Genomic DNA, 27,085 nt, shown 5'->3' with positions numbered 1-27,085 from the left:
GCGCTGAAAGTGTGGAACCTCAGTGTTCTAAATCTCATACGCAAGTTTCATGAAGACAAGTCGCGTGTATACGCGAGTTCGAAGCTGCATAGTCGCGTATATGTTGGTTTGAGGAAAAGCAGTAGTATAGACTTAGGGAAAAGGGTCTGATATGGTTCAGTCAATTATTTGCTCTGTTTGATGATGGTTACAATCTGCTAATGATGTGTGGAAATATGTTGGTACTCATAAGATGTTGTTTAGAATTGCTTTTGATCCTAACTTAATGATGATGATGTCTTGATACTTCTTGCTGATATATGCATAATCAGATCTGACAATGAACAGTTTTCATAGGTTCAGGGGAGCATATGCTTCGAATAATGCGTTGTTGGCATTATTGTTAGAAGTCTTTGTTGATGATGCTTATGTGGCTAAATGATACATCTTGCTACTTATTGTTGGTTGGCCAAGAGAATGGTATTGCAGGTTACAAGTCTGATGCTGGTGACAGATGCTTGTGGTGCAAATCATATATGGTGTATGATAGTTGCTGATGACTATCATGGTTTTGTTTAGATTGCTGGTCATTGTTATAAAAGGTCATGTATATCATTTGATGTAAAGGTCATGAAAAGACCTAATTTGTAACCCCACTTTGCATGGGAAGGATGATGTAATAATGTCTATTTCAGTCATGTATAAACATTTTGTATATCCCCACTTGGTTGGGTGGATGATTCAAAAAATGGTGTATCCCCACTCGGTTGGGAGATTGATGTATGTATGAGCCATTGGTGATAGGAAGGTCATACTCACTTAGTTGAGTTGTAGAGTCATGTTATTCTTTTGAAAAATATTTTTGCAGACTTTGCATGTGCTAAGGGGGAGCATGGACGGATTGGTACATCTTAACATGTACAAAGGGGGAGCTCAATCAGAGATTTCAGCATGTACTTAGGGGGAGTATGTACAGTAGAATGTATATCAAGGGAGAGAATATCTTGGTCCCGCCCTTTGCCCTTGATGTCAAAGGGGAAGATTGTTGGCATTATGATACAGGTATGACACAAGTGTTGTCCTTGATGGCAACTCTCTCAGATGAAAGATCACAGTATAGCAGGTAAACAACATTGAATGAAGAAAGAAAGGTATACACAGGTTCACCATTGACCAAGCTGCATATACACGCAGGTTCACTATATACAAAGGCGCGTATAACGTACACACACTTTCACAGAAGGAAAGGCACGTACATGTTGGAAAACTAAGTTTTGGTCCATGGTATTTTGGTATTGATCCATGGTATTTGGTCTGAGGTATTGACCCCAGGTATTGGGTCCAAGGTATCGGTCCTACGTGGTTTTGGACCATGGTATTGAGAGAGGCCTAAACCTATATAAGGAGAAGAAGATCATTAGGCCAAAGAGCAAGTGTGCAAGGATTGAATATCTGATGAAGTGGGAGATCCAGTACGCTGGTTATTGTCTTGTGATGCTTTGCTTGATCTGAACCAAGGATGCACCTATGTGGATGATAATGAATGATGGATCGGGATCATAAGGCCTAGAATGTATTATCATTATGTGGTTTGATCATGGATAGACTAGATCTGAATTATTGCCGCATGTTTTATTGTATAAATGTTATGATCTAGGTATGATTGATGTCTGGAATAGCTGCAAAGTTATGAGTAAATATTTGCAGATCTATACGCAGGTTTGCTTTGGTAAAAGCGTGTATACACGCTGGGTCGGCTCATCAGAGTAGCGTACACAGTGTGAAGTATGATGTTTAGTTCTGTGTTCTGCTCTGTATTCTGGTGATTGTGTTTTGTTGACAAGGTTTAAGTGATTCAGTGTTGGGTGATTTAGAGATTGATGATGCAGGGGGTGATTGATTTTGTGTTTCAATGTTGTTGATGGGTCCAGTATGAAATTTGGATGAAACGTGGCCTTCAGATTATGGTGTTGTGATTCAGGAGTGTTTAGTATGAAAATTTATGAAACGTGGTCCCTAGAGGAAGAGAGAAGGTCGTAGCGTTCTATAGGCCGACGCCTACGTATTTGTAAACATATTGGCTAGTACAAGAGCCAGGGGTTTGGAGCTCCCTTTCAGTAGTAGCTGGAAAACGAGTGAAGGTTGGAGCTTTCAGTAGGCCGGCGCCTACGTGTTGGAAAATGTACCGGCTAGTATAAGAGCCAGGGGGTTGTAGCTCCCTTCCAGTGGTAGTTGGAGAATGAGAGAAGGTTGTAGCCTTCTGCAGGTGGGTGCCTGCGGACTGGTATGAGTCTGTGCCAATACAAGATTGTAAACAGGTTTTTCTTATATTAAAGAAAGACGACAACAGGTGGTTTTTGTCCTGCATTGGGTTTCCACTTTATATCATGGTGTTCATGTGTGTTTCTTATGTGTGATGATCTGTTCTATTTTACTGCACCTGTTTACTGTTTATATGGTTAATAAAGTTCTGATGCACTGATTAAAGATCAACATATGATGGATTAACTGAATCATAAGTTTACTGGATATACACTAGTTGCATTAAACACAATTGCGTGTACACGCGGGTTCCCTTAACTGAAGTAGTGTATATGAATCTGATTATGGAAATGAAAAAGTTAGTGATTTGATAATACTGATTCATCCCCCCTCTCAGTGTTATTTCCAACAAGTTTAAGTTGTTGGCTTGTGGAAGTATTCAATGTTGGAAGGAGTGTTAGTTGCCCCAAAATCAACCCCTTTTAGTGGCTAATTCATCAACCTTAAAGCTAAATCCTTTTGCTGTAGTTAGATCTTGCCCTAGAAAAGCCCTAGTTTTCCCTAGGCTTCAACTTGGGGCTTTTTGAAGGCTTCTTGTTCCATTGGTTGCTACTATTCGTTGCTTGGACGCCTTTTCTTGGCCTTGTGAATCTAGGTTAATCCATTTGTCTTGCTATTCATCAAGCCCTAGATCATTTGTGCCCTAAATAGGCTATAATGGAGGATGTGAATTGTCCTACCTTTCTTGTTGAGCCTTGTTCTTAGGAAGGGTTTTCGTCTATAAGTCTTATCTTGTCACCTTATCCCTTGGACATAACATATCTTACATTGGTGACCTACTAAAGGGAAGCCTCTCTAGTGGTGAAAGTCCACAAAAGAGCAGGATGTAGTGCCTATGGTGACAGTGGGCCACATCTCATTGCAATTGCTTGGTCTAGTTTTTGCCTTGTGAGCTATCCTCCCAAGACTTGCTAGATTTTGAGGCAACAAGCATCAAGTGGGGCTCCTCCTTTGACCTTCTATGAGGAAGTTGGGTCTAAATAGTGGGGGTTCAAGTTGAGGTGACAATGGGCTTTTGCCTTGTGTGTGTGCGTTAAGTGTATTGCATGGACCTTGGCAAGCTTGCTAATCAAATCGGTAATAGGTCCATTTGACTCCATTAACACAATCTAGAAAGTAGGCACTTGTGTTCCTCTTTCAACCACGAAAAACCCATAAAGAATAACATTTTTGAAAATTTAAAGGAAATATTAATTAGACCCTCATTTACCCATATTAACTTGGACTTATAATTCTGTTTTCCAAATCTGTAATTTCCAGCTCATTAATCTCAATCAGATTTGGTTTAGCTAAAGAAATGGCATTGTTTATAACCTTTTAATTGGTTGAAGTATTGCATATGTAAATCTAGAAAACCCTAAGTCCTTGGATCACCCTCTCAATCTATATTGTTTGGACTGTAATGATCCTAAATAGGACTACAAGTGATATAAAGCAAATAATATGTGCAGGAGAATATAAAAACGAAATACACATTAAACACCCATGGAAATGCTGCAAATAAGGAACCGCTGAGCCATTTTATTAATTTTCTAAAGGCAAAATACAATGGATAATAAGATGGTGCATCTGGGCTTGTCTTAATGGGCAAGCATGACCAAACCTAGGTGAGCAAATGGCTGAATTGAAGGCTGTCCAATTGCTGCACCAATTTGCACTGCGTTGCCCAGAAACTGCCTTTTTACTGAAGTTTGAATCCCCGAAAGGTCCACTTCCTATGCCTAGAAAATTATATGCTTTTAAGCCCAGACTCATTGGCCTAAACCCAGAAAAACCCTTAAAGGATTTGGCTGGTTCAGACTTCTGAAATTCAACCCCCTTGGAACCTAACTTCAGCTGCAACTGCAAAACTTGGCCTACTGGAATCTGCTTGTAAATCCTCCCGAAAATGGTCCCAAAGTGTTGGGCTGACCTCTGCTATTAATCCCCTGACTTCCTGGATGGTTTCTCGGCCTATGGCACCTGCTCCTTGGCTCCACGAAAGTTCTGGACTGGCCCTCTATGCTATCCCCAAGCCCAGCAATTCGAACTGCTGGGATGCTGGCTCCAAAACTCGGCCTTTTGCTGCTCTCCCAATCCTCTGACTCTCCTGGGAAATGTTTGACCACTAATAGCTCCAAAACCCCATTGTGTATTCTCCAGCTATCCAGAAATACGACTTCTTGTTGTGGTTGAATGGTAGTGTTGTAACACACTCCCAGAACTTTTGAGATACTTATGGAACTGCCTCTCTAGGGCGAGCACGAAAGGTCCCCAAAGTAGAGGTTGAATCTCCCGCTTGAGAGATTCGTGGCTAAACAACTGGTTGATCAAGCTAAACAGTAGAGCGAACAATGAAATAATTTTGATTGCAAGGTGTAAGAATGAATCCAAAACGAGAGCTGCTTCCTCCTCATAACTCCTTGGGCCTCCCTTGCCTCGTGTGGGCCCCTCCATCCACCTATTCGACTTCCCTCCAAGCCATTCGAATGACCCAGTCCGAATTCTCATGTGGGTGGCCCCCACATTCCACTAGCAGCCAAATAAAGTCGAAATGCCTCCTAAGTCCCTAAGTCGAAAATGATGGGTTCTCTTCCTTAGCCAAAATTGTGCAAAATTGTGTAGCAACACCCTGTTACAAATGTATTTGAGAAGGGACATGACAGTGCTCCCCTCCTGAATGTTGCTTGCCTTCAAGCAACCTCAAAGCTGGGTGCTCCAAGGTGTGCTCACCCTCCCAGGTGGCATCCTCATCTGGCAAGTTCTTCCAATGCACCAGAAACTCCCTGATGGTCCTGCTCCTCAGTTTCCTTTCTTTGCTCTCCAAGATGGCTTCAAGTTCCAAGACCAAGTGGCCCTCATCATCTAGTTGGGGTAAATTAGTTGTCGCTGTCACCTATTGTCCCAACACCTTCTTAAGGCATGAGACATGAAAGACATTATGGATCCTGCTCCCTTGAGGCAACTCTAGCTCATAGGCCACCTCTCCAACTCGTCTAATTACCTTGTAAGGCCCATAGAAGCGTGGCTGTAACTTCTCGTTCCCCTTTTGCTTCAGCGTGGACTGCCTGTAAGGCTATAGCCGGAGGTATACTAAGTCCCCCTCCTCGAAATGCCTCTCCGTTCTGTGCTGGTCTGCATATACCTTCTGCTAATTTTGTTCTGTCACCAAGTTATCCTTGAAAGCCTTGAGGATGTCTTGGCTCTCTTGGACCCAGTCTTTGGCCTTTGGGGCTCGGTTGTCTCCAAAAACAATGTCAGCGAAAGATAATGCATCATATCCATATAAAGCACGGAAAGGAGTCATACGAATGGACAAGTGGTGGGTGGCATTGTAGCAGTACTCGCCCAGATGCAACCACCGAATCTAAGCCCTCTACTGACCGGTCACATAGTTCCTCAAGTACCCCTCCTGCCACTGATTAACCCTCTCGATTTGGCCATCTCTCTGAGGATGGTAACTGGTGCTAGGAGTGAGCTCGGTCCCAACCAATCTGAAAAGTAACTACTAGAAGCCTCCCATGAACCTGCTGTCTCTGTCACTCACAAGGTTCTTGGGGAGCCCATGCAACCTGAAAATCTCCCGAAAGAATAATTCTTCAACCTGTGCAACCGTGTATCTGGTGGGGATGGCGAAAAAGTGGGCATATTGGTCAATTTGTCGATCACTACGTAGATGCAGTCCTTCGCCTGCACTGTGGGGAGCCCTGTGATGAAATCCATAAAGATACTTTCCCATTTCCCCTCGGGAATGGGAAGTGGCTGCAACAATTTTACAGGGTGGATCAACTCCCCCTTGTTCCTCTGACATGCCTCACACTCCCGTATGTGCTTCAACACGTCCCCCTTGAGGCCCTTCCATGTGAATCTCTCCCCGATTGCCATATATGTTTTCCAGAACCCCTGGTGCTCGGATAATGGTGAGTCATGTGCTGCCTGGAGCACCTTCTCTCTCAACTGTGAGTTGGGTACTAAGACAATGCGCTCCTTGTAATAGATGAACTCATCCATCACTCGATAACGCTCATTTGCATGGGTACCCTCCAATACCTCGCATGCCCTCCTGTCCTTGGAGTACTCCACCAATAGCTGAGCCTTCCAATCATGGCAGATGCTCATGAGGGATAACCCAGTTGGTCTTCGAGATAGAGCATCGACCACCACATTGTGCTTTCCCCGCACATACTCTATGTCGAAGTCATAGGCCTGCACCTTGCTAACCCATCTTTGCTGCCTATCATTGAGGCCCTTCTGCCCCATGAAGTGACGAAGACTGTTGTGATCAGTATTCACTCGACACCTATTGCCCACCAAGTATTTTCGGAATTTGGCCAATATAGCATGATGGCCAGCATCTCTTTGCCATATATGGAATATGACAACTCATGTGGTAGGAGCTTCCGATTCTCGAAAGCAATGGGATGCCCCTCCTGTGACAATACTGCTCCAACTCCCACTTGATATGCATCACACTCCATGGTGAAGGGCTGGGAAAAATTCGGAAGTGCCAAGACCGGGCAACTGCTCATCACCTCCTTGAGGCAGTCGAAGGTAGCTTGTGCTCCATCAGTCCATGCGAAAGCCCCTCTCTTGGTCGAATCGGTCAAGGGTGTTGCCAACTGTTAGAACCACTTGACAAACTTCCTGTAGTAGGTGCAAATCCCCATGAAGCCCCTCAGCGCAATCACATCTTGGGGTACTGGCCAATCCCGGATGGCCCGTATCTTCTCCTTATGGACCTCCACCCCATCAGTGCCAATGATATGCCCTAGGTAGAGCATCTTTGTCAAACCAAACTCGCACTTGGATAGCTTGGCATAAAACTGCTGCTCCTCTAGAATGCGTAGTACCTCCTCCAAGTGCTAAAGGTGCTCCTCCCATGTCCGACTGTAAATCAGAATGTCATCGAAGAAAACTAGCGCGAACCTCCTCAACTGTCCCTGGAAGACATGGTTCATGCATGACTGGAAGGTGGCCGGAGTGTTGGTTAGCTCAAACAACATGACTAGGAACTTGAAGTGCCCAAAGTGGCACCGAAAAGCTGTCTTAGGGATATCCTGATCCCTCACCTTGATCTGGCAGTAACTCGAACGCAGATCGATCTTAGGGAAGTACTTGGCTCCTCTAAGCTCATCCATTAGCTCATCTATGCAGGGAATGGGGTACCAGTTCTTTAGTGTCTTCTGGTTGAGTGCCCGGTAGTCAATGCACATAGGAAGGGTTCCATCCTTCTTCTTCACTAGTACTACCGAAGAAGTGAAGGGACTAGAACTTGGCCTAATATGGCCCAATGCTAACAGCTCCTGAATGGCCTTCTCTATCTTGTCCTTATAGGCCTTCAGATGCCTATAAGGGGTGGTCATCATCGTCTGCACATCCGACTCCATCTCAATAGTGTGCTCAAATCACTCTTTGGTTGCTGCCCTGGTGGAATGTCCCCGAACACCACTGCGTATTTGTCCAACAAATCTTGTATGTCTGGTGGTGGTGGCTGAGCCTGCCCCCCTGCCTCTGAAATCCTCAGCTCAACTGCCCATGCAATGTCCCCATGTTGCAGATATGCCTCCATCCTATGGGCCAAGATTGTCTGAGGTGGATAAGACTGCATGCCTCTTAAAACAACCAGTTTGCCATTTGGCCCAATGAACTCCATCTTTGGCGTCCTCCAATTTGTCGTGACTCGCCCAAGGGAATACAACCACTGGACACTCATCACCACATTGGTGTCTGGCACATCGACCACAAAGAAATGGTCCGTCATCGAGTAGTTCCCCATAAATATTGTCAAGGAAGGCACATATCGAGTGCATTGTATGGTACGGTCACCTGGTACTAGGACTAAAAAGCCCTCGAACTCACCTGTGGTGAGGGCCCTCCTCTGAACCAACTGGGCATCTATGAAATTGTGGGTAGCTCCACTGTCAACTAGGACTGACATCCTCTGCCCCTGTACAATGCCTTTGATCCTCAATGTCAAAAATTTGGGAATCCCGCATAGGGAAGAAAGTACTCCCCCGACTGGGGCAAGGGAGACCCCACCCTGTGAAGGTGGTGATGGTGGCCCTCTATCTGCCAGACTCTCACCATCTACCACACCACAATCCTGCTCCTCTTCATCCTCCTGGTCACTTTCATAAAAATCCTCAATATAGTGTGCTCTACCGACAGTGCACCGATGGCCTGTGTGCCCAGGGCTCCCTGCATGTGAAGCACAACTTCCTCCTCCTGAGGTCCTTTCGTGTCTCATCATCTAGCTGCCGCCTCCCCTGTGTGGTCCTCTGAGGTGGAGGTCTAGTATTATGCCCCTTTTGTGGAAAATGGGTTTGTGTAGGAAAAGGTGCTCTAGTCTTGGGGATGCCCCCCTGTAGATCTCTCGTGCACAAAACTGATTCCTGTAGCGTGGAGGGTATGCGTGACTTCACCAGTCCATGAAGGGGCTCAAGTAAGCCCCTATGAAGGTGTACACTCTCCTAGCCTCAGATAGATCAAGAACCATCATTGATACTCACAGAAACTCTCAGATGTACTGCTTCGAGTTGCTTGTTTGGCGCACTTGGATCAGCTCTCTGAAATGGGCCTCTGGATCTCTCTGTCAAAATGCTCCACCACCCTCTTGGTGAATTCCTCATAAGAAGCCACATTGGCATACCCCACGTGGCCATGCCATGAAACCACCAGTTATGGGCTTACCCCTCCATGTGCGGCGTGGCCATCTTGGTGGCTTCCTGTTCTGTCGTCGGGTTGAGTTGGAAGTAGGTGTCCATCTTCTCAACCCAAGCCCTAGCCGTGCACTTGGCAGTGCCATCGAAAGTAGGGAAGTACATCCTCCCTATGGTCCTCTGCAACTCGTAGTTCTGTGTTCCTTGTCCCCCATAACCCTTGTTCTTCTCACTCTAATTGAGCTTGCAAAAATCTCTTAAAGAGAGGGCTTCCTTAAAGTTTGCATCCATAGACTGCCACTCTCTGAAATAATCTCCCATCTGAATGGTGTCTTCACCCCTTGCAGGTTCGATTTGTGCCACTGGTACAAAAGAAGGCAGTGTAGCACAAGTTGGCCCACTCGCTGATGGTTGCTGTGCTGCTGGTGAGGGATGATCGAATGGATGAGAGCCCCCAAAATTTTCCCCAAACATAAACCCTCTAGGAGTGGTCCTCTCTCTGTTCTGCGACTTGATCTCTTCCAACAATCTTTTTGACCCTTGGCTAAGTCATTCAAGACCCTCAGGAGGCTGTCGAAAGCCATCTCTTCACGGCTCTTTGGTTCCACCATGTCCTCCTCTTCTACTACTGCTTTCCCTCTGTCCTCCGTGTCTGGAGTAATCTCTAGCTCTCTTTCTCTACTCCGGTACCTCTGCCTTTGGTAGGTGATGTTTTGCTAGTCCCCTTCTCTCATAGGAGACAATCCCCACAGCTGAGCCAAGAATACAAGTGATATAAAGCAAATAATCTGTGCATGAGAATATAAAAACGAAATACACATTAAACACCCATGGAAATGCTGAAAATAAGGAACTGCTAAGCCATTTTATTAATTTTTTTGAAGGCAAAATACAATGGAATATGGATAATAAGATGGTGCTTCTGGGCTTGTCTCAATGGACAAGCATGACCAAACCCAGGTGAGAAAATGGCTGAATTGAAGGCTGTCCAACTGCTGCACCAATCTGCACTGCGCTGCCCAGAAAACTGGCTTTCTGCCGAAGTTTGAATCGCTGAAAGGTCCACTTCCTATGCCCAAAAAATTATATGCTTTTAACCTCTGACTCTTGGCTTAAACCCAGAAAAACCCACAAAGGATTTTGGCTGGTTTAGACTTCTGAAATTCGACCCCTGTGGAGTCCAACTTCAGCGGCAACTGCAAAACTCACCCTGCTAGAATCTGCACGTAAATCCTTCCAGAAATGGTCCCAAAGTGTTGGGTTGACCTCTGCTATCAATCCCCTGACTTCTCGGACGGGCTCCTGGCCTATGGCACCTGCGTCTTGGCTCGACGAAAGTGTTGGACTGGCCCTATACGCTGTCCCCAAGCCCAACAATTCGAACTACTGGAATGTTGGCTCTGCTGGCTTGAAAACTCACTAGAAATGCTGGCCTTTTGTTGCTCTCCCAATCCTCTGACTCTCCTGGCAAATGCTTGATTAGTGATAGCTCCAAACTCCCCCTATGTATTCTCTAGTTAGGTAGAAATATGCGCTTCCTGTTATGTCTGAATGGTAGTGCTGTAACACACTCCCGTAACCCTTGAGATACTTATGGAACTGCCTCTCTAGGGCGGGCACGAAAGGTCCCCCGAAGTAGAGGTTGAATCTCCCACTTAAGAGATTCGTGACTAAATCGCTGGTTGACTCAGCGAAACAACAGAGCGAACAATCAAGCAATTTTGGTTGCAAGGTGTAAGAATGAATCCAAAATGAGAGCTGCTTCCTCCTTATAACTCCTTGGGCTGCCCTTGCCTGATGTGGGCCCCTGCATCCACTTATTCAACTTCCCTCCAAGCCATTCGAATGGCCCAGTCCGAATATTCATGTGGGTGGCCCCCACATTCCACTAGTAGCCAAATAAAGTCGAATTGTGTCCTAAGTCCCTATGTCGAAAATGATGGGTTCTCTTCCTTAGCCAAAATTATTCAAAATTGTGTAGCACACCCTGTTACAAATGTATTTGAGAAGGGAGATGGCATGGACTTAGATTGCCTTAGGAATTCACCCTTTGAGATAGAGAAGGGTTACTTGAAGAAGATATAAGATTACTGAATTGACAGTGGGCTGCTTATTTAAGTCACCCTTGGGGTCTCACCTGTATAATTGGGACTTTTACATTGAGTGAGAACCTAGGAGGCAACATGTCCACAAATACTTCGAAACAAATAGGCCTTTCCTTGCCAATTGTTTGCTAGCAAATGGAGACAAGAGGCCCTGTTACCAGTAGGGGATGGGAATGTCTGGATTGGGCATGTTGTCATATCCTAGGCATCTTGTGGACCCTCCAATTTATTCCATTATCATTCAAGAATTATTTATCAATGACTATGATTGAGCAATCCCTTGCACACTTGATTAATAACAATCACAATATGTCACAAGAGTTTTGCTCAAGTTTTAAATCTAGTAAATAACTAGATGATGTAGTATGAAGTTGCTGAATATTCCCAATTAAGGTTTTTTCTTTCGTTAAAAATGTTTGAAATGGATATGGTTCAGTAGTGCTTGAAAATCACTTATTTGTATTGAAATTAGAAATTCCTTCTTGTTCTTCACATATTTTAGTTTGCTTAGTTCGAAAGTCCTTTTGCTTTAAATATTTTGGATGCGTGCCGGGTTCACATTGTTGGTATAGATGAACTTGGAGATGTTCTAACTTGAAATTAAAATGAGTAAAAAATAACCATGACAAAATTTTCTGGTTTTTGTATGCCCTCATATATATTATTATTAATTTTATTCGAGAATTATTCACGTTGACCATGGTTGATCAATCCCTTGCACACTTGATGATTAAGAAATGCCAAGACTCTGTTATAGTAATTTTGCCCATGTGTGAGATCTAGTACATAACATGATGTAGTGTCAAGTTTCTAAAACTTCCTAGTTAAGGATTTCACCTTGAAAATGTTTTCGAAATGAGTAACGGCATCAAAAATCTCTTTCTTATCGAAATCATAAAATGTTTATTGGCCATTGCATATGCTATTCTGGAAGTTATTTTGCTTTGAAATATTTTGAAGGAGGACTGTGTCCACTTGTTGGCATAGAGTCTAGACATACTTGAAGATGTCGTAACTTGAAATTAAAACATGGCAATAAAAATCATGGTCAATGATTTTGATTTTATACTTGATTTTTCATAAATTATATATTTTAATGTGTTTATGTATCTTCTCTCTATTTTATGACTTCGAACTTGTTTTGATAGCTCTCCTTTAGCAATAAAGAAACCCTATATAATCCTTGTTTCCCTTTCATGTTCATTGTTTATTTTTCACAGGCATTGATAGATGAGTACATAAATGAAAGTTACTAGGTTGTGTTGGAAATACTGAGAGGGGGGTGGGGGTGAATCAGTATTTCTTTACAATTGTTATATTATGCCAGTCAAGATCTCTTAGTTAAACCATGACACGAGATGTACAATAAGAAAATAATTTTATTAATAAAACTGAAGAGGACTCCGATCCTTTTACAAACAATCAGGCTCCAACCTGTACAATAAAATTCTAACTCCTTCAAGGCTCGAAACCTGAATGAGGACTCCAATCCTCAAATATCAAACCAGGCTCCAATCTGGTCTGAACGAGGCTTCAACCTCTTATGAGGACTCCAATTCTCAAAAGTCAATCCCGGCTCCAAGTTTCCAACCTGGTTTCTTACAAGGCTCCAACCTTGTATGAGGACTCCTATCCTCTAGGGCTCCAATCCTCTCTACTTGCTTCAATCCTTTAAGGTGGTCTGAATACTGCTTCAAGTCTTCCAAAAACTTCATCAACAAGACTTGAAATCAATACTTCAACAATACTTCAAGGATGTCTCGAATATTTCTCCAACAATGCTTCACACACTGCTCCATGATCTACTTCAATAAATGCTTCTAGAGCTGCTACAAAATGGCCTCAAGATACTTCATGGTCTGGCTCAATTCAATGTCAACTTCAGCAAGGCTTCAAGATTCATTGAAAGTGTCTCTAAGGTTCTTCATGTCTTCCTGAGGTCTGCTACAAGATTCTTCAAAGGCTGCTCAAAGTCCACAAGAGAGAAGCTCCAAACAATTTCAAATCTGCTCCAAAAACTGCTTTAAAGGCTGCTCGAGGAATATCAAGTTTGTGCACTAGAGAGAGACTCCAAAACTATTCCAAGTCTGCTCTTAACCAGTCTTCACTTCCCAGTAATTCTAGATAGATTACAGCTTCATGCCAACCTCAACTCGGACATGATGACGGCTTGATCACTGTCCTTTCTTTACAATAAAACTCGGACTTTGTTACAGAGAATCTCGGCCTCATTTCACAGAATATCTTCCACAGACTTGGGCACTTTCTTACAGAGAACACACCACAGAAGATTCATCCTTATTGCAGAGATAATCTACAGACAAATTCATTATTAACCCACAGAAATCTTTTCCACAGATCCAAAGTTGTATTCTGTTTTGTTGACTGTATACTTCTTGTGCTTCCTCAGTTCCTAGTCTGTATCTTGAATCATTGCTTCCTTGGCCCTGTCCACAGAGATTATGCATAGATCAGTCTTTTGTTCTACAGAACTAGACTGTAGACTAAAGCTCCTCTGAATGCCTTAGCAGCTTTCAAATCTCGCTAACACTGATCAACAATGCGAATCATTCCCCTATATTATGCTGGCACTAGACCATCATAACAACACCTGCAGACAAACACAGTAAATAGATAGTAAGCAAGCAGGTCCCAGGAAGTTGACTTAAAGAGATACTGAACCATGTAGCTGTAATAGAACCGTGATAATATACTGCTGGAGCTCAAGTGCCATGGAAGAAATCCAACTATCTGCCACTCCCATGTGCACACAATACAGTCCTGTACACAGAGGATTCAGTACAGGGAATATACCTCAGGTTCTTCGTACTTCTGTCACAGATATACTTCAGAACTTTTGCTCCTCTGTCACTGATCACACAATACAGTCCTGTACACAGAGGATTCAGTACAGGGAATATACCTCAGGTTCTTCGTACTTCTGTCACAGATATACTTCAGAACTTTTGCTCCTCTGTCACTGATACCTATACCTCAGATCCGGGTTGCTTTTCTTATCTGTGCTTGATCGAATTGGATACCCAAATGAGGGTGAATTAGGTCCGATTTACACTTGTTCAATGATGAAGGGACATGTCATTTTGAGGAGGCCGACATATCTTTAGTGGAGGAGCCGACTTGCTCTTAAGAGCCGACCTGTACATTTCTACTGTTATTGCATCCATTCTTTTGTTTTTGGATCTCATTTGACTTCTCTGCTTGGGCAGAAAATATATTTACTGAATGGGCACCAAATGCATTAATTTGAATAGTTTACCAGGGCTTCCAGCATAGGATATATTTGGAGTTACTTTTGATATTCAGAAGGTTCTAGCATAATAAGATCTTCAAGGTCTTAGAAAATTGTGTATATAAATTTCTTAACCTGCTCAGGGAAGTGCCATTCATGTAGGAGGAATTGGTAGCTCAGGGAAGTGACACTCATGTAGGAGGAATTGGTATCTTTATCAGAGGTGCAGAGAAGACTGAACAAGATGTCTAACCATGCAATCCTTGTTTTGCCATCAATGACAACTTCTCAACAGACTGAAGCTAAATCATAGGTACATTTAGGGTTATTAATGATTAGCTCAGAAACATTTCACCCCTTTGTATAAGATATGCATAATTTGAGCCAAACCATAGTACATGTAGGATCATTGATGATTACTTTGGAAGCATTATACCCTTTTTATCAATCTGGCAAGAATGGATGCCTTTATCTCAATTCAAGGCAACTTGGAAACTCCGGTTTTAGTGCTTATTAACTGTTTAAAATATCTTAGCACCGTTGGATTAGTGTTTCTATTATAATCCATATTTTACAAACAACGTTATTCTACAAAGATATTGCTTACCATCAGCCATTAATTTAATGTTTGCAAACTAGTTCAACCTGTCTATTATTATTATAAAAGTATGTGTGTGTTGCAATATGCATTTAACTATAACATGTTAAAATTATATGACGGTTTTGCTTTCTCTCTAAAGCTTTTGAAATTCAATGTATAAGCTTATGTACATGGCTTCAAATTTCCAGGTTGTTGCCACGACACTAAATTTTGTTGAAAAGAGATCTCCATATTCTTCCCAACAAGTTGTTGTAAACAAGAATACCCCATATGAAGATGTTTCTGAGCAAACAGTTGTAAACAAGGATCTTCCTTCAGGTAAGTTTTAAAAAATTGATATGGTTTGGTTTTTGCTTTATTGTCAATTCTAGATTGCATGATTTTCCAAGTAAGCATGCATTGCACCCTTGCAGTTATTCTACATGCTTGATATCTTATGACTTCGTATGCCTTTGAGCTCCCATTTTTAAGTTCCTCTTGTCTTGGGAGGTGAGAAGAAAATAAAATGGATTTCTTGTTGGAAAATATGTGGAAGATTCCATAGGAAATATGAAGAATAACTTTTTTCCCCAAGGAAAACCTCGTGTGGAAGACCAAGGAATGTTTTCCCATATTTATGAATGGCATCCATAGTAATGTAGACTATTGTGCCTAACTCAAAGTGATTTGAGCTAGGCACTTATTGGCACAGACTAACCAAATGCCGAACAAAATTGGTGATAACTGGTTAACCCCTTGGGTTGCATGAAAAATAAGTTTATACAATTGGAGCCAAATACTGCTCAAATTAGAAGCGTTGGCAAGGTTCAACCAAGGCTACTATATGGTAAGCCAGTGTTGCGGGGGAGCGCCCCCCCTGATCCCACTCCCAATTCGTGCTCCGGGCGAGAGCGACTCGGGAACGCGCTCCCAAAAGGGGAGCGATTTCGAGAGTGCACTCCCTAAAAAAAAAAGCTCCCTGTCTTTTTGGGAACGTTTTGCCTTTTTTGCAATTTTTTTTCAAAGAAACAAATAAGTTTTGAGTGGGGCAGCTTAATGATCAAGTCTATGGCCTTACTATTGATATGCGATTCATGGTAACATTAAATTCTTAAAGTAAAAGTGACATTCTCCTTAATCTTCATTTTCATCCTTTAACTTAAATTTTTAATATTACCATGAAATGACTCAGGATGTTTGAGAGTGGTTCTGACCTCATTGGATTTCATATGGAGAAAGTAGAATTTTAGATTTCATTCAAAATCCAACAAACTTATCAGTTTTTTAGGATTTCAGGATTGCAATGTTTCCATTGAATTTTGTTATGTATTAGGGTATGGAACTTGTATTTAATCAAGAGTACCAATCCCTCTATGTACCTTGATGTCAGTGACATTGGTTGTCGAACTCCTCTATCATGACCCTCCTAAAAATGTACGCATCACTCAAACAAAATCTTGACTTGACATGCTATGCTTTTCTATCTTATGTTAATGCTTAGAGGGTGATATTAATGACAAAGATCACTATACAGATACAGAGGTAATGGCAAAGATACCTTTGGATATTAATGCTCAGAGGGTGATATTAATGACAAAGATCCAGATTTTCCAACAACACTAAAAAATTAGACATTTCTCATGGTGGCAAGAGGCCCAAGCATAAGCAATAGATAATAGATTTACTTGTCTTTTCTAGTTTCTAGTAGTTTTTATAACTATTGACTCTTTCATATTTATTATGATATTTCATATAAACAATATATGACAATTTAAGTTTGAAGTTGGCAATTATAACTCATTAGTAATGAATTATGAATATGATGCTTCATGAAAATAGAAAGTTGTTTCATTTTATTTTATAACATTTCATTTCATGTTAGATATTATTTGTTGTAATGGTTACACTTAGCTTACAAGTACAATTTGGTGATCAATGACGAAAAATGTTATATATTGAATTTTGAAATCTTGAAACTTTAAGATTGATGAATCATGGGACTCAATATGTTGTATGTTACTATGTTACTAACTTGTGGATGTGGTTGATGAAGATTATAACTTCTAGATGGTTGTTGTTATATGGTTCAATCTATGTTTTTTATATCTAATTCATCATTCTACATGTTTTTGTTGACATATATGTATCAATATATATATATATATATATATATATATAATATAAAAAACGCTCCGGGATTCGCTCCCAAACCAGGAGCTTTTGAAAATGTTGCTCCCGCACCCGCTTTTGCTCCTGCTCCCAAGTAACATTGTGGTAAGCATTATTAGAAATACACCCATTGTCAGCTCAACATATTTCTCTCATTTTTGGCCAACTCCCACTAAAAGCCATGGGCGGTATCTTTACACAAAACAAAACCAACAAATTAGTAGACCAATGCCTTATTTAAATAGATGGAAGAGGTAGGAGTTAGTGTGATAGCAACAATCTGATCTGATTTGTAATATAACAACCAATTAATCACACAAACTAACAATTGAAGGGTACTCAATATGCTTGAAAGATAAGCCTAAAATACCACAAATAGAGTGCAACAGCTTCTTACAATTATAGACTGTTAATTAGAGCTTTTATATCTATTCTATATGGCAGTAATAAGTAAAAAATGCTTGCTGTTCAGACCTGTAAGTTCAGTATTTTTGAAGAATGCAGCAGGCCAACTAGCATAGCGCCACTTCAGGGGGCTGAAATTAACCTTTGATGATCTTGAAACTCAAGGAACTTGATTAAAGATGTTATTACTGTCAAGTAACTTTCCAATGTGTTAAAATTGGCAGCTACAGGATGAGTTTGCCCAAGGAGAAGCCCAACTAACCCAAGGAGGAACCACTTCCCTTCAAAAGAAACTTCAAAATTGGTCAAAATAAATTTATATTTTGAGTTTGACGAGTCGGCCCATCAAGGAAAAAATCTCTCCAAAACGACATATAAATAGACCTTATGTTGGAGCTCATTTGGACATCATCACACATCACAAACAAGTTTGATCATCTCTGAAATTGCAAGAGACACTTCACACGTGCGAAGGAGGAGAGAGAGAATTCAGACCTGTGTTTGACTTTTCTGTTTTGGGACTGCATTGACCAGCGTTGACTCTGTTTGACTTGGGCTGATTTGATCTGATTTGACTGAATTTCTTATTTGTCTTAGAGGCTGAATTGAAGGAGTCCTTGACCAAACTGTTCTAGGCACTTTGACTGGCTTTGATCACAGGTTGACTGTGGAATTTTGACCAAATTGCAGGAAGGAATTTGTCACTGTTTTTGACTGAGCATGAAAGGCCGAATTTATTGCTGGGTTGACCAAACTTTTCTAGGTAGTTTGGCCATTGAATTTTGCAAACCATCAATGGAAAGGTCATTGCTGTTGAAAAATCTAGGGTAGGGAGATGGGATGATCTCTTGAAATGATAACTGCTTGTAATGTATTTTTACTTTACTTGATTGACTTCTTCTTTGTTTATCATTAGTGTTCTTTATCATCAAACAAATACCAAATCATAAATAACAATGAGACAAAGGACACAAGATATAGGCGATCAGCCAGGGCCAAAACCTCTCTAATCATGAAAGGAAAACCCACATAATTCTTCTTATAGAATCTTCAATTGACGAATTCCAAGACCTAGACCCTTGACCAATAACCCCTCCAAGTCAATGCCTTTCCTTAATGAGTTCTCCTTCGACAAATTTAACCTCAGTCAACTTAGCCCTTTTGTCGCAAAAGCTTCTCCTTTGACCTTCTTTTTGGACCTGCACCTTCTTCACTGTGATTCGACCTAATTGCAGAAACCCTAGGCTGTACGTGTGGACAAGATCATGGAGAAACCATCCTCCTTTCTTCTTCGCTTGGTGAGATACTTCTTCTTCAACAATTCGACCTTCAAGATGATTCCTTTGCCAACCAACTTCAAACTTGTATGATGACTGTAATTTTGGTCTTCTTGCAGCAATGAGAGCCCTAATTCTCTTCTCACATGTGAGATATTTCTAGCCCAAAACATATCAGAAATTACTTCGCTCTTCTTTTTCCTTCCTTCGCTAGGAGTTTGGCTCCTTTCTTGATCAAACACTTGGTGATGCTTGAGTGAGTGTATTTTGAGTGAGGTCGAGCTTGCCTTTATATAGTCCTTCTTGAGTCCTCAAAATAGGTCGAGATCATCTTCTAGAGAGGCGGATTGCTCCTTTGAAGGTTGACTTGATCATCTTGCGTTTGACAAGGTCTTGGAGGGTTAATTTACTTGACTTTGACTTAAATATTTTTTCTTACAATATGTAACATGCCCAAGAAGGGTCTTCCATATATGACGATGCCTCATAAGCCCTAGAAGCTTTCAATGGGAGTTTTGACCTATAAAAATAAATTCCTCTTGTGCATGAAACCCATGCCTCAAGAAAATAATAACAAATTTATTTTCTCATTACATCAAAAACATAAAATATTAAAATCATGATAACATATGTCATTATGAAGACCGAACCTAGTTACATATTTCAACACTTGCTTGGCCAAGGAGATCTAACTAGAGAGCAACTTTCATACTTAGTGTTCGAAATGAAGGCCTATACAGAGTTTGTGGATGACCAATCCAAGCATTGGTCCATGACACCACTAATCATTGTGAGCTTTGTGTTGAAGAAAGTGTAACTAGGTTCGGTCTTCATAAATGTAATTTTGATCTTTGTATTTGTAAAAGAAAAGAAATATTATTTTTGTAAATTGTAAAAATGAGTTTCTTTCTCATTTAATAGGTCAAGCACATGTTTGAGTGCTTCTAGGAAAGTCAAAGAGTCAATGAAATTGCTGTAGACACATGTGGGCATGTTACACTATATAAACATATGTATTGGAGTCAAAGAAATAAGTCATAGAAGATCCTCCAAAGCAAAGAGAAGTCTCCTCTTCAAGTTGGCTCAAGAAATGATTTTTTATGTACAAATGTCAAGTCGGCCTAAAAGGAGGGACATCCTATATATAGAGCAGTATGACCTTACCATTAGACCATCAAGTGATTTCTGAAATCAATGAAGAGGCGAGGCAAGAAAGAAGTGTGAAAACGAGCAAGAAGGGTACTTCTAGGGTAGTGAAGAAGAGAAGAAAGAAATCCGAATTGTGGAGGACTATTTTAGGGCTCTTTTCTGTCACACATGCGAAGAATGAAGGACATTTCTGCAGTCATATCAGATCTAGAAGTGCAACAACTTAAAGGGGCTTGATTGGGCTAAAGAGAGGCTCCAAATAGGCCTCCATCTCCAGCGAAGTAGGTGCCATCTGAAGCAAAGGAAGGGAGAAGCAAAAGGAGGTCAATTACAAGCCTAAATTAGCCACATGTGCGAGAATCCAGATCTACAGTAGGGTTTAGAGGGTTTGCCTCTAAATCAGAAGTATCCCTCAAGTAAGACCTTCGTAATTTAGCATTAGTATCACTTTGAAGGAAGTGTTGAAGGAGATGTAATTAGGTTTGGTCTTCATAAATGTACTTTTGATACTTGTATTTATTCAAGAAAAATAAATATTATTTTTATAATATATGTCAATGAGTTTCTTGCTCATTGAGATAGGTATAGCACATGCTAAATTGCCATAGGTAAATCAAAAGGTTAAAATAATTATGTTAAAGACCTTTAGGATATGTTACATTGTATAAGAGTCAAGGAAGTCACCTCCAAGCAAAGTCAAGTCCCCTCTTATGCAAAGGCACCATCAAAGACTCTCCTCCAAGCATGTGATACCACCAAAGAAGCCATCCGAAGTAGCATAATAAGTCGGCCTAAAAGGAGGGACAATCCTCTATATATAGAGGTTGTCCACTCCACTCTAACGCACTAATAGATCTTTGAAATCTATGAAGGGAAGTAGCGGAAAAAGGCAAGGGAAAGCCTAGTCTAAAGGGTCTCTAAGATAAGCAGAGGAAGGAGGAAGTAGGCTGAAGTGAAGAGGACTATTTCTAGGGATAGAAATAATCACACGTGCAAAGAAGAGGATGGTAAGTCTGCGGCATTACAACAACTAGAGAACAATCCATGAAATATTATTGTTTGGGTGAGAAATCAAGTCTACAAGGACTCCCAAGCCTAGCGAAGGAGCCTATCTCTCTAGCGAAGGAAAAGGACCCTATTTCTCTATGGTTCCTACCTCACGTGGGAAAGACTAGGGCAACAGAACAGTATTATAGTCATACTTCAAGAAAGATCTTGTTTGGTCAACTGAAGAAGTAGTTTACTTAAGCAACGGATAGAAGAGGAACATCTCACCTACAAGGCTCACTCAAGGAAGATCTATCTCTAGACAAGAAACAAAGAAGGAGGATGAAGTGTTGGGGAGCAAAGTGCTGGAAGAAGGAAGTCTATGTGCCGGGGAACCAAGAGCAGAAAAGAGGAAGGACTTGACTTGTGCTTGGAGGACATCCTAGTCAAGGGTCTAGGGTTTGGTAGTGATCAATAAGAAACTTCAATAAGAGAAGCTTACTGAAGGGTTTTCCTCTCAAGAGGAGAGGTTTTGGCCCTGGAAGAGAACCAACATCTTGTGTTCTTGTTCTTATGTTTTGGTAGCAGTTTGATGAAGTACACACACATGCATTAATAATAATAAGAAGAAGATTAAGCTAAGGTAAAAGGACTCCACAAATTGTTATCAAGTAAAGAAGAATCACACTACACTTAATTGCCCTAGATTCTTCAACATGGTATCATAGCTAAGGTGACACATCAAGGAAAGGACAACTCAAGAACACTCATCAAGGAAAGTCATCTACAAGGTTGAAACATCAAGCCAAATCTACTAAAGGAAAATAAGGGCTATCACCTGTCATTCGCCAAGGAAGACTACGTAGTAAGAAGAGGAGCCTTACATAAAGGGACCTACAAAGAAGAGCAGATTGAAGCAGGGCCTACATCAGGCTACACGTCATCCACCAAATCTCATCATAAAGCAAGTCCACTTGGAGAAGGAAACTTGAAGAACATCAAGATCCTAGGAAGGCAAGCCGTCAAGTCTTCAAGGAGAAAGCAAATCCACTACATCTCAAAATCTATCAAGTACATGTCCCTGTTGCACGGGTACCCGCACCCGGGGGTGGGGTTCTCGAACCCGTCTCGGGTTCCTGCACCCAAGTACCGGATTTGGGTACGGGTTCTTCCCAACGAACCCATAAGAACCGGGTTCTTCAAAAAAAAATTTGGGTTCTTTTCCTTTAACGGGTTCTTGAGTTCTTCGGGTGCTTGGGTTCTTCGGGTTCTTTGGGTTCTTCATAAAAAACTATATTAAAAATATAATTAATAATATATAGTTGGATTGAGGTTAAGAACAAAGTGCATACATTTGTTGTAGGAGATAGATCACACCCACAGGCAGAGGAGATCTATGCAGAATTGCAGTGACTGACAGGGTTGATGAAGGAAGCAGGGGATGTACTTGATGTGCACTTTATGCTGCATGATAAGAAACAGGAGCAGGTGGTAGTGATCGTCACATGATGTGCAATAGGAGTGGTGGGAATCTGCATTGTTCTACAAGAGGAAGAAGCTTATATTTTGTTTGTGCTTTTCAGCAAGTTGTAAAGACCACTGAAGTCTCATCAAAAGCGCAAGAAGTGCATATGTCGTAATTGCCACTATTCTGCCAAGTTCATAAATGAGGTCACCATGCAGGAAACCGTCCTGAGTGATTTAATCCACTTCATTATTTCCTCAACTCTGTTTTTTTGGGATTTATATTGAGGCTTAAGTAAAATAAGTTAGCTGGAAGTGCTATATTATTCTATTGGTGTCTCTACAAAGGGAGTGGAGGTTTGAGGACTGTTTACTGTTTTCATGTATCATGCCAAAGGCTATATCTCCCTAGGGCATTTCTCAAGGACAAGAGCCCATACAACAAGTTTGAGGTAGCATGGGTATTTTCAAAATCTTTAGGTTGAAGTTACATCAAGATATTCAAGTGAACAAAAGATGTGAGTGGACCGTCGACCTCCTTGGATATATGATTGCAGAGAACTTGTTTGGGCAGAATAGGGATCGGGCTTCAGTTAGTGACCTTTTTTTTTCCTTGGAGCTTCAGGTAATGACTTATAAATAGCAGTAAAGGCATTTTCAGAGACACTCTTGTTCTATTTTTGCTCATGATGGGAAGTGTTGAAATTCAAATCTCACATAAATACATATAAGATGTAGATGTATGCACACAAATCGATGCATACACATAGACAGACATTAATGGACATAGAGAGAACAGACATTAATGGACATAGAGAGATGCACACAAGAATTATAGTTTATAGATGTAATGTATTATTCCATATGTTGGCTTGACAAAAGACGCTTGCCAGCAAGCTGTATAATTGACTTTGTACTGATTTCATGTGTTTCATTTTTGGATGAAAATATGGTGCAGCTCTAAATTGAATAAGTTAATAACTTAATTGCATCAAGCAACAGATGTTATGCTTGTCTGTATAAAACAATAGTTAATATCTTCACTCTTTTTTATGGTAGCTAATACTGGGGACTTGTGTTTGAGGGTCAAACAGGTAATATAACAATTGAGAAAGGTCTGAAATTCTGTTGGATTTGGAAAATAAAATGAAAGATAAGCATAGGAAGAGAAATTGGAAGCATGGAAAAGGATGGACATTATAGCAGTGTGATCAGACAAACAATGATGCCTGCAATGTTAATATGGCAATATAGAGTTAGGGAACAAGTTTGACTTGAAAAACTGTATTTGATAGGATGCTTGTGTGGTATGCGGTTTTGTGGAACTCAATGACAGCAGGATATGCTGACCACAACTGTTGCATGGATGCTTTCCAATTTGTGGCAGAATGCTTTGGTTTGGCATAAATCCAAACCAGGTGATCTTCACTATTATTCTGAAGGCATGTGCCAGACTGCCATCAGATGAAAATGGTAAGCAGGTCCATTTATGCATTATCAGAATGGGTTTGGAAAAAATATACAAATTCAAATTTCATATATATTATTAATTATATTTTTTCAACTTTAATATATTTCATATATATTATTAATTATATATATATGAAATATTAATTAATAATATGCATGTTTAAATGATTATCATTAAAGTTTTCTTGTTTAAAATTTAAAGTTGAAAAAATATACAAATTCAAATTTCATATATATTATTAATTATAAATTTATAATTTATAATTATTAAAATTTAATATTATTATATTACCCGACGAACCCACGCACCCTGTTTCCAAAAATGCCGTCCCCGTCCCCGCACCCACGTTTCCTGGCAACATAGACATGTCCCCTTTTGAATATACATCAATGTCTTTTTGCAAGGAAAACAATAAATTGGTAGGTACCAATAACTTTCTTGCATGGAAGAAGAGGACTGATTTACTTCTCAAGGAGAATGAACTTCTAGAACATGTCAAAGGGAATATCACCATCCCTGCTAAGGAACAAAATCAAGCCTTAGCTAAGTACAGTAAGGATGAGATAAGAGCTCAAAGGATTCTGATAGAATCAATCAAAGACTCTCTCATTCCTTATGTCTCCAAATTTGAAACATCAAAATAAATTTATGATAAGCTAGTAGAGCTATTCTCGGTATCCACAATTGGAGAAGAAATATCTCTAAGGAATGAACTGTACAAGATGAAGATAACAAAGGAAGGAATAGCTCCCTACTTCATGAAAATATCTGAAATGAGAAATCAACTTCAAGACCTTGGGGAAGTCATGTCTGACAGGGAGATGACAACTGTAGTACTCAACGCTCTACTTGCGGATTGGGGCAACTTCACATCAAGCATATATGCCAAGAAGGAAGCAACCACACTCAGTGAAATGTGGTCTCTATGTAGGATAGAGGAAACCAGACTTAAAGCAAAGAAAGATGTGGGATCAAAGGAGCAAGCATTTGTTAGCATGGCCAAGAGAAAGGGAAAGTTTGGCAAATTTGGTCCATGAAGAACAAACAACAAAGACATGTCCAAAATCCAATGTTTTGGATGCCAAGAATATGGACACTACAAAAGGAATTGTCCTAAGCTTAAGAATGACAACAACAACAAAGAAAGAGGGAAGCAACTCACATGACTCAAGAGGTGAAAGAAGAAGAAAAGAAGCAAAAGAAGGAAGATATATTGGATCTCTACTATGACTACGACAAACTATTTACTTCAAGTCTTCTTTCAAGGTTTTGAGTAGGATAGGAGCAGGAAGGAATAAAATAAAATTGCATGACTAGAAACATCTTCTAAAATCTACATAGAGTTCTAGATACTAATGAAGATGTAGCATTTGTAATGAGAATAAAAATGCATGCGTAGAAATATCTTCTAGAATATAGGAGCATGGTAGATATGGCTCAAGATATTCATGTAGAAGGAGCATACCTAGTATAGGACCTCATCCATGATAAAAGAAGATTGATCATGATTAAGAATCTTAGAAGACCTTCATCATCAAAAGAAAAGAAACATTTGCAAGGCAAGGGTCTTTAAGATCCTATAATGGAGTCTTCAAAAGAAGGTTCATGAACCAGAGCATATGTCTCATCGGGAATCCCATTCATGGTTTTCAAGAAAAGGATGATATGCAGGCAAGCTAAGATGAAGCAAGAAGGGCCACACCAAGGACAACCAAATGAAGCTAAGATGATCAAAGGAGAATCAAGATGAGGTATGTATGCATCAAAGTTTAGTCATGTTATCATTTGTATATTATTGAGTCATGGGAATAGTTCTGTAACATTATCAAGTATGGAAGAATCTCTTTCACCAAGGACATGCTCGAAGGCATGTACTACAATGTAATGAAGGTCAACCAAAGAATATGCTCACATAAGCAGTATAAGATCGCTGACTACGAAGCAAGAAGAAACACTAACTGGACCAGGAAGCAAGCAATAAAGAAATGCTCTCACAAGAAGCATAAGATGGTTGACCTATCTATCTAAGAAGAAGTAAATTGAAATAGATCAAGCATGTGAAGAACACCATGATCACCAAGAATTACTATCTGACAATATATTTTGAAGATATCTCCCAAAAGAAGGCATGACAACTTTGACAAAGGAAGGAAGGACCCTTGACACCTATGAAGGCCTTGGAGATATGAAAGATGCAGATAATTGATTCTACTCTACAAAGATGTCATGATAAAGAAGCCATCCAACAAAAGAAAAGGCAATATTGAAGCAATATTAGGATGAAGTCATGAGGGGCTACTAGGTCGAAGCATGTAAACAAGCGAGTACAATGAAGCATCCATGAGAAGAGTATTCTGAAGCATGGACAACTGACAAAGGAGTAGCCAGATGACAAGAAAAACTGATGTATGACAAGAAAGACACTTTCCATGAAGGAAGCAATGACATGACAAACCAAGAAGGAAAGTGATCAATGGATGGTGCCCTACCTAGAAGAAGTTCGAATAAAGACTTCATGACTTCAAAGAAAGGAAAGAGATCAAGTAGCTGAAGGACCCACGAAGAAGTTGTTGATGAATGAAAGAGTCCCTAGTTAAGAGGGAGCTCTGACAAGTCCCTGATCAAGAGGGAATTTTGGATCACCCCTCATTATAAAAGAGTGACAATTGTGTTTTTCCTTTTCATGGGTCATGCACTAGACGAGGACAAACAACCGTAAGTCTAGATGAAGGCCATGAATGGAAATGTAGACACAAGATAGACACAACATTCCTGTCTTCACTTGGAAGAAAGAATGGGAGGATTAGGTAATCATTTGGCATCCGATACTCTTTGAGGATGTGTAGGGCATCCAAGACAAGAGTAGGCAAGAGGATCGATATTCTTTAAGGGCTGGGAACCCAATATAAGAATAGTCCTAGAAGGTCATACTCAGAGAACACCCGGTGGGTATGTATGTTGAGAGACAATGATGAATGTGTGTATAAATCAGTGGTCTCGCTAGCATTGAAGCTCATGATCTCATGAAGAGATGGAGCTGTTAGTCAAGGCCTTGCACTATGACAATGCTGATTGATATGATGCTATAATATATGGATTGCAAATATGGTTTCTTGTATGTGAATTCTTCAAGATTGAAACATAGCCAAACACCTTGTAATGTTGTATGAATACCTCCCTAGTTAAGAGGGAGTGTTGAAGGAGATGTAACTAGGTTAGGTCTTCATAAATGTACTTTTAATATTTGTATTTATTCAATAAAAAAATTACTATTTTTATAATATATGCC

General features: G+C 40.5%; 1 protein-coding gene across 2 annotated transcripts in view; it reads left to right on the top strand.

Annotated features, from left to right (window-relative positions):
- The window catches only part of LOC149142837 (protein OSB1, mitochondrial-like), a 317,711-nt gene that overhangs the window by 147,400 nt on the left and 143,226 nt on the right, over positions 1-27,085 (top strand). For both annotated transcript variants that reach the window (XM_089453294.1, XM_089453293.1), the window contains exon 3: positions 15,084-15,213. In XM_089453294.1, the coding sequence (XP_089309420.1) occupies positions 15,084-15,213 (130 nt within the window). The remainder of the gene's footprint in view (positions 1-15,083; positions 15,214-27,085) is intronic.

Source organism: Pinus tabuliformis, chromosome X (assembly GCF_031772625.1).
Source record: "Pinus tabuliformis cultivar Carrire ecotype Pingquan chromosome X, CPIR1, whole genome shotgun sequence".
NCBI lineage: Eukaryota > Viridiplantae > Streptophyta > Pinopsida > Pinales > Pinaceae > Pinus > Pinus tabuliformis.
This window is presented reverse-complemented; position numbering and strand designations above follow the sequence as displayed.